Source organism: Sinocyclocheilus anshuiensis, unplaced genomic scaffold, assembly GCF_001515605.1.
Source record: "Sinocyclocheilus anshuiensis isolate Anshui unplaced genomic scaffold, SAMN03320099.WGS_v1.1 scaffold130, whole genome shotgun sequence".
NCBI classification, from domain to species: domain Eukaryota; kingdom Metazoa; phylum Chordata; class Actinopteri; order Cypriniformes; family Cyprinidae; genus Sinocyclocheilus; species Sinocyclocheilus anshuiensis.
The window spans coordinates 1,672,930-1,681,772 of record NW_015544207.1 but is presented as its reverse complement, the minus strand read 5'-3'; the positions used below and the strand labels follow the sequence as shown (position 1 = coordinate 1,681,772).

At 36.9% G+C, this 8,843-nt stretch overlaps 1 protein-coding gene across 1 annotated transcript in view; it reads right to left on the bottom strand.

Moving 5' to 3' along the window:
- Positions 1-2,392: 2,392 nt before the first annotated feature.
- The window catches only part of prpf6 (PRP6 pre-mRNA processing factor 6 homolog (S. cerevisiae)), a 24,995-nt gene continuing 18,544 nt past the window's right edge, over positions 2,393-8,843 (bottom strand). Inside the window, exons 16-21 of the mRNA XM_016497625.1 lie at positions 6,500-6,676; positions 6,232-6,365; positions 3,651-3,742; positions 3,450-3,564; positions 3,170-3,296; positions 2,393-2,926 (exon numbers count right to left, since the gene is read on the bottom strand). Of these exons, the coding sequence (XP_016353111.1) occupies positions 2,774-2,926; positions 3,170-3,296; positions 3,450-3,564; positions 3,651-3,742; positions 6,232-6,365; positions 6,500-6,676 (798 nt within the window). The 3' untranslated portion in view covers positions 2,393-2,773. The remainder of the gene's footprint in view (positions 2,927-3,169; positions 3,297-3,449; positions 3,565-3,650; positions 3,743-6,231; positions 6,366-6,499; positions 6,677-8,843) is intronic.

Below are 8,843 nucleotides of genomic sequence, written 5' to 3'. Positions count from 1 at the left end.
GACAGTAGAAATATATATATATATATATATATATATATATAATAGATGTAGAGTTTTTGAGTATTTTATAGAGTTGTCAACTACAAATCAAAGTGTATTTGCTATATGGCTGCTATAAAGTCACATGACAGGATAAAACATGTCATTACACACACATAGGCCTACAACTACAATACAATAAATGATACAGCCTCTATCACGGTTGTATTATTATATTATATTATATCATATATTATAATTCTGATAGGCCTACATAATAAATAAATAACTACCACATTTAAAGCCTCTATTATTATTGCCTTATTTTATTATTCTGATCACAGCATATTAAACATGACTCATTTGTGAAAAGTCCGAGTCCCATTCTGAATTAAAAACGGACTAAATATAATAATAGATTATATAGCTATATAGATAATATTATAGCATTATTGAGGCGATAAACCAAACAAAGTAAAAAAAATTAAAAAAAATAAAACACACGCACATATTATCATTCCTTCTTTTCCTCACTATTGCCTGACAAATATTGTGTTAATTTGGTCGTATTGAGCTACTGGACCAGTTTATGTTTTTGAGGTTTTCCATTTATATAGGCCAATAGAAGAGTAAAACACATACTTTTATACTTACATACATAAGCATGTATAAAAGTAAAATATATATATATTTGAATAAAATCATGCAGTTTGTGTCGCTCAGCTACAAAAATGCACGTGTTCGCTTATCTGGTAATATTTCTGTACTTAGCCTGGTTAATTTACAGTTTGAGAACTACTTTCCTCTGTTTGTACGGTCATTACACCGTTTATCTGCTGACTGAGACACAGAACAGGAGCAGTGTAGTGCGCAGTGATGCAGTGGGAGCTTACCATTGAGCAGGGGATGATGAGGGACTCTGGCGCGCAGCAGTCAAGGCTTGGAAAGGTGGACATGGTCCAGCGGCGTCCAACGCCTCTTACATGTTTCTCACAGAAAACTTCAACAACGGTCCGAGCGAGACAAAATAAGCCAACAACCTTAAATAGGCGTTTTAGGTCTAGTTTGAGCTGGTGCTCCGGCGAGAGGCGCGTCCATTCCAGCACTGGCGAGAGAAATGCGTCTCAGCCGTCATGGGCTTTGGGTTTCACCAGATCTCTAGTCTGATCAAGTCGAGAAAACTTCCGCGATCAATCAACTTTGCGCTTTGTTTCGGTTTCGGCGGGAGATCACTTTATAAACCTGGTGCACTGAAGGGTCCGCTGCTTAAGTCAAGGCTTTGATTCTTCACCGGACACGGCTGTGATCAGGAAATGACTCTTTATTTACACTGATTTATATGTGGACAGACTAATCCTTTAATCTTTTATTGTGTCCAGACATTTGTGTCAGGTTTCAACGCGCAGAGTAGTTCAATGTGGCCGTGTGGTTTGTGTCCAGCTGATAAAATCACTACATCCAGCATGTTTCACACTTGATTTGATTTCCTGCAAGGAAATTCCAGTGCTTATAGGCAGAACACATTTTTTGTGTAATGATTTATGTAAGCTTAATTTTAGTCAGGGTCATCCCAGGCCCTCTAAAGTAGGGGTCCTCTACAGCAGGTCCACCTTTAATCTCCTTTTCCTGAACCTTACACATATTATATCATCAGCTCATTAGTAGATATCTAAAATTTCACATCAGTTTGTTTCTTCATCAGAACAGATTTGGAGAAAGTAGCATTGCATCAGTTGCTCACCAGTGGATCCTCTGCAGTGAATGGGTGCCGTCAGAATGAGAGTGCAAACAGCGGATAAAAACACCACAATAATCCACACCATTCCAGTCCATCAATTAACATTTTGTGAAGTGAAAAGCTGCATGTTTGTAAGAAACAAATACACCATTAAGACATTTTTAACCAAACCATCGCTTCTGGCCAAAATACACATCCATAATAACCCAATTCCTCCAGTGACAACATCCATTAATCCACCAATGTATTTGTTTAGAACAAGTTTTCACTCGATCTGTCTTTCCTGATTCAGACCAGATGACGTTTTACTGGAGTATTCAATTATATGGATAGACGACTCTTATTTTGACCAGATGCGATGGTTTGAAGACAAAATGCCCGAATGATGAATTTGTTTCTTACAAATGCAGCTTTTCACTTCACAAGACATTAACTGATGGACTGGAGTGGTGTGGATTACTTGGTTTTTATATCAGCTGTTTGGACTCTCATTCTGACGGCACCCATTCACTGCAGAGGATCCATTGCTGAGCAAGTGATGTAACAAAACGTAAAATCAGATAGAAAAATTACGTTCAGAAGATGCTGAATGACGGGTGGATGTAGCTTAACAGCTTTAGAAGAAACTGTTAGAGATAAGATTATTTAAAAAGGAAAACACATAAATTAGCGCAATTATAGAATGCTGGATTTATCAAGCCAACATAAAACTAGGATGACGGAGAAATACCAAAATCACCAGCACAGGAGCACTGACATCTGAAACTTATTTTCCTGATAAGCAGCACATTTACACATTAGGATAATGAGAAGCAGAGTAAGAGGGTGTCAGTTATTAATGTTCAAAATGGACTCATATCTCTGGGTGTGACTAGACTTTACAACACCCTGAACATAACAGCATGTGTTATGAAAACAGCCCTGAATCATCACAGTTACAGAGGGGCAAACACATTAAAAATGGCTGTAGAAAAAAACAAACCAAACCAAACCTTGTCCACAGATTCTCTAAAAACAACATATTTGCTAAACCAAACATGCTCAGATTTGTGAATCTCAGAAGGTGTTTTTGATCTTTGAAGCCACGAGGACCAGGATCTCTCCGATGTTCTTCTGCCAGTTGAGAACATGTTTGGATTCAGCGCACCACAGCTCACCGTGCCGCGGCTCTGCGTTCTCACAGCGCTTCTTCACCTCCCGCTGTTGCTCCTGAGGGACAGAAGAACACCAGAGTAAGACGAGATTCACCGAGGATGGAAAACAGCAAGCAGTACATCCTTCAAAATATCTCTTTTTGTCTTTCACGGAAGGAATCAGTGAAATGACATGATGAATAAACGACAGAATTTACATTTTTGGATTAAGAATTTCATTCCAAGTGTCTGTGCCTAAACTAGTTAACTTATTATTGCATAACAGCAGCAAGATCTGAGAAGACGTAAAACTTCTTACTTCTGTGCCGTGCTGAAGCTCAAACTTGTAGAAGAACGCCCAGGCGTCGCCCAAGTCTGGTTCAATCTTTACCGTCCGCAGAAACCACTCTCGTGCCTTCGTTACCTTCCTCTCGCTCCAAAACAATCTGCAGGATACACAAACACAGATATGGTATAAATGTAACTAAAAAGTTCAGACTGTTCTTGTCCAACAAGCAAAAAAAAGGGAGGAATGTGGGTGGGTAAACTGGAATTTAGAGCAGGGAGAAGTTTGGCAAGCGCCCGGTCAGGAGTCTTACTTGGCAACTGCCAGAAGTACATGAGGATCATGTTCACACTTCTTCAGAGCGTCAACACTCTTGGTCTTGCGCTGAGGTCTGGCCTCCAAGAACACGGCTTCAGCCCACAGGATGCCTGACAGGAAGAAGCGAGTGTTGAGGTGTGAAAATGTGCAGAGGCTCCTGACGGATCTGTTCAGGGTTGAAGAAAGCGTGGCTTACCAGAGTTAGGACACTCCTGAAGGGCTTTGGCCATGAGCGTGTTGGAGATGTTTTTCAGTCCTGCTCTGTATTCAAGTCGGACAGACTCCAGCCTGCCAGAGAAATTGAGATTATTGCATATAAAGTGACATATTGTTTTGGTGAGATTTTCGAGATCTTGTCAAGTAATTAATGCATGTACCCTTCAATGCAAAGTAGTTCTGTCATTAAGTCTTAGATGGATCCAAGTTGTTCATGCCGAGCTGTCAATCAGACAGCACCCAGAGGTGAATTTACACGTGCTACTGTGATGAGGGCTGGGCTCATGAATATTAATGAAGTGGCATGCTCATTCCAGCAGAGTTTAGCTCTAAAATTAGTTTCTGAAGACCTTGATTAGCTGGTTCAGGTGAGTTAATGTGAGGCTGGGGCCAAAATCTGCTGGAAAGGGTCCACCCAGGAACAGGACTGGAAACCCCTACACTTCAACCCAGCTTAAGTGATTTGCTGAAATGGTATTTATTACTAATTAGTTGCTAGGAAGCTAGCAAATGGAAAAGGCATTACTCGTGAATATTAATTAGGTTATGTGACTGAATGTTTCTGGAATATACTGTGGCAATGTCAACACAACCTAATTAATATTCATTAGCTAAGCCACTGTCATAGTAGAATTTATCATTATGCCACTTGCATATTAATTTTGTCGTAAATAAACATTCAAAAAGTACCATTCGCTACTTTTTAGTATAGGCTTTGTACTGAAGTACAAGTACGTTTGACCAGTGTTATGTTAATATTCATATACTGTTAGGGATGTAACGATATCAAAATCTCACGATACTATATGAAGTCCACGATATGATATGTATTGCGATATTAAAAAAAAAAAAAAAAAAAAAAGACATGAAGAATTGGAAAAAAAATGAACATTTTGTACATTTTAAAGTTAAATTATTCTATCTAATGCACTTTGAGAGTTCAAAATTAAGAGCTCCAACCCATGTTCTTAACTTAGCAACTTAAGTTAGAAAAAAGTCAGTGAATTGACTTGTACCTGAACTATAAAGGGGACTCAACCCCCTTTTTATTTGTTGATTTACCGTCTCAGTCTAAATTACATTCACACTTTAGAAGCCAAACAAATTAGAATATAATATTAATAATAACAAAAACAATGACAGTAATAGCCATATATTGTAAAACAATTGCACTGTAACAGAAATGAAAATTCATATTTCGTAGGTATATTATTTTTGCTTTACACTACAGTAGGGAAATTACAATACTTCTTTCCTAATTTCTACACTTGAAAGAGATATTTTGAATTTGGACTGCATTTAAACTGCTAGCTGTCAGCAATTTATACTGCACTTTTATTTTTATTTTTTATTTTGACGGAAACGGCAGTAGAGCTTTTATTTTGAAGGAAAACTCCAGCTTCAGTGAAAACACGCTTACAAAAACGCATCTCACTACAAATCTAGTGAAATGCTGTATATCTGCCGTGAAAATAAAGCCTAACTGGTGGCTGTTGCGTTCACAAACGCATGCTAAACTCAGCACGTGCAATAAACGAGTTCACTGCATTCATTCAGAGGCGCGGAAAACACCGGATCACGAGCTGACAGCCTGAACGAAGTGCGTTCTTCGCTTTGAAACGCGCAGCGAAAACAGACTTGATGAAGGGATTAAGCCATATTGTGCTTTCGGTTTTAGTTCGTCTGACAGATAATGTGCCAAAGCATAATGGCCCAAAACACAACTTCAAAGACCCTTTATGTTAGAATAAGAAGTTTAAATATATTTTAAAAATTACACTTTTTGCCTGGAAGACCTATCGTTTCATATTGTCATTTGACCACGATAATATCGAGACAGATTTGCTATCGCGATATCACGATATTGATATAGTTACATACAAATTATTATTGTATTTATTAATATTGTGAATTAGCTTTTAATGTTACATTTTCAGTTTTAATTTTAGTTTAGGTTTTTAGTCATTTAATTACATGCTTTTATTATTTTTATTAGCTTTTGTAATGTAGCTTTATTTAATTGCAGTTAGTTTGAGTAATTTCAGTCCTTATTTCAGTTAGTTGCTGAGAGAACATTTCAAATTTTTAAATTTAGTGTATAATAAAACTAGTGTTGTCAAACGATTAATCACGATTAATCACATCCAAAATAAAAGTTTTTGTTTACATTATATATGTATGTGTACTGTGTATATTATGTTTATATAAATACACATACATACAGTATATATATTTTGAAAATATTTACATGTTTATACATTTATATATTAATATTCTTATATTTTATATTATATATAAATATATTTAATATATAAACATATATATATTTTTTTTTTCTTAAATACATACATGCATGTGTTTGGATTTATATATACATAAATATACACAGTACACACACACACACACACACACACACACACATATATATGTAAATAAAAACTTTTATTATGGATGCGATTAATCGCTATTAATCGTTTGACAGCACTAAATAAAACATATTACAGCTAAATAGCTTTAGTTTTGTTAACAATAACAACACTGAATTTGGCATGGTTTCTTACCAAATCTCAGGGGTGTGTGGATTCTTGAGGCGAGCTTTCTCTAAGATGGCTCGAGCGCGTGTGAGCTGCCCGACTCTCTCTTCCAGCCGAGACAGAAGGAGCCATAAGGACATGGAATGAGGGCACTTCTTCAGCTGAACGGACACAGCAGAGAAACACTATTATCACGCAGTCCCACTGAAAAATGTTTGCTCCTAATATTTTACAGAATTAGGTTCTGCATTTTTAAATTATAGTAAGGCATCTTCTCTAGAGCCCATAAACGTACTCCCTGGTTGTAGGCCTCTCGTGCTTTATCGATGTTCTCGGACTGCTCCTCGATCTGTCCTCTCATCATCCAAAGCTTGGGGAAATCCTCATAGTGCCTCAAGGCCTCCGTACACAGCTCCTGTGCTGCGTCAATATTCCCCAGCACCCACTCCAGCCTCACCGACTTCATAAACACCTGCGAGTGGCACACAGAAAACAGTTATGACAACTCATTTAAAGCTTTTAACAGCCTTTAAAGCCTCTTGAACATGATTAAGGATGTGTAAAATGCATAAAGGTGTCCTTAAGTGCAAACAAACAGCCAGGGAGATTTTCATAATCCATTTCCTCGTATGAAGCTCACATGGCTAGTTTCCATAGATGCAGGAAAAACATAATTGTGTGTATTTTTTTTGATAACATTATCACTTATGAGGAATCCTGCCAAGTGCTTGAGGTACATTTGATCCTGTGATATTTGTCTAGATGCTGACACTCTTTCCTGGAGCCAAGAGTTAAACAAGCCCAGGCAAGAGGCCATTCGAACACCTTCCATCTGCGCCATTTACTCCCAAAAATCCCACGCTGCTTTATAGGGTAAAGAGCAAGCACATCTGCTGTGAGGAGGTCACCATCCACTTACAGAGCTCATTTGACACAATCAGCTTTTGGTGCATCTGTCTCATTGACAGTCAGATATGTTCATTCTCTGATGCAGAGTCAACATCAGGGTTTTTAAGGCCATGTTAGTCACATCTCACTGCTTAACTTTATATGCAAAGTCTAAAACAGCTTTTGGTTTCTTTATGGGAGTGTGGGGTAAAATAACCTTAACAGATTTAGAAATCATATACGACAGTTAGTTTTTTTTTTACAAAAACATGTATATACACATTTTCATGGAGGGTTGAATGTATTTCATGTCAAAGCAAATTATATGATTATTATAATTATATATAATTATTATTATTATTTCTAAATGTATATAAATAGCAGTGATTGTTATATTCAACTGAAAAACATTAAAAAACATTTTTCTTACTTTAAGTCAAACATTAAGTGATATTAAATAAATATTTAAACCTATTCCAGCAAGTTTCAAGGGGAACATTTCTCATTTAGTTTAACTTGTATTAAAAGAACTTAAACTGAAGTAAAAACTAATAAAAATGATATGGACTTAAAGTACTATAACTCTAAAATTAAAATGAAAACAAAATATAAAAACAAAAATGAATTGGTTATTCATTAAGGCTAAAGCTACTCGGGGATTTTAATATCCATGCGTGTTGTGACTCAGTCCCGCTAAGGACTTCCTAAGTCTCGTGCATTCTTTTGATTTTAAATGAGCAGTCACTGCTCCCACACATGCTAATGGCCATATTTTAGATTTGGTTTTATGTTATGGATTATCTGTGCATGATACTGTGGTACATGACACTAATTTTTCCGATCACAAACCTGTTCTTTTTAATGTTTCTGTCCCCATTGAAACTTGCATTGCATTGCCAACATCACGCAAATTTCGTAGGATAGATTCTATGGCCCATGACAATTTTATTACAGCTTTTGAGGATGCGAGCATGTCAGCATCACTTGATTCACCTTTACATTCGTTAAACTCTGAAGAACATTTAACAATATTTAGCAACATTTGTTCAAATGTTTTGGACCCGATTGCTCCTCTTGATATCTAGACCCATAAAACCAAACCCTCATCCATGGATTAATAATAGTAACATTCGCGCTCTTCGTCAGATCTGTAGAAGGGCTGAAAGAAAATGGAAAAAGGATAAGCTTCAGATTTCCTACGAACTCTTAAAAGATTAATTGGCTAATTATCCGAAAGCTGTAAGAGTAGCTAGGCATAAATATTTTTCGAATGTTATTGCCAAAAGCCAGCATAAACCTGCAGTTCTTTTTGCTACTATCAACGATGTTCTTAACCCCCCTAATCAGACCTTAACAGAGATATCATCAGACCTGTGTGAAAAATTCCTTGGTAACTTTATTACTAAAATAGCTAACTTATCAAGGACTACTTCACCTTCGGCTTGCACTTTTATTGAACCTCATATTTGTCTAGCTACCTGGAGTGAGTTTGAGCCTATTACCCTTTCCTCACTCTACGAAACCATAGATCACTTAAAGCCTTCTGCTTCCCCGCATGATATGATTCCTCCACATTTTTTAAAAACAGATTGTAAAGATGCTTGGACCTAGTTTGCTGTCTCTTATAAATAAATGTCTTAGCACTGGAACTAGGGCTGCACGATTAATCGAATGCGATTGTCATGCGCATTTTGATAGTAATGCCGGTTCTGTAATCAGCAGAAAATTATCATCACGGGCTTTCAGATGGC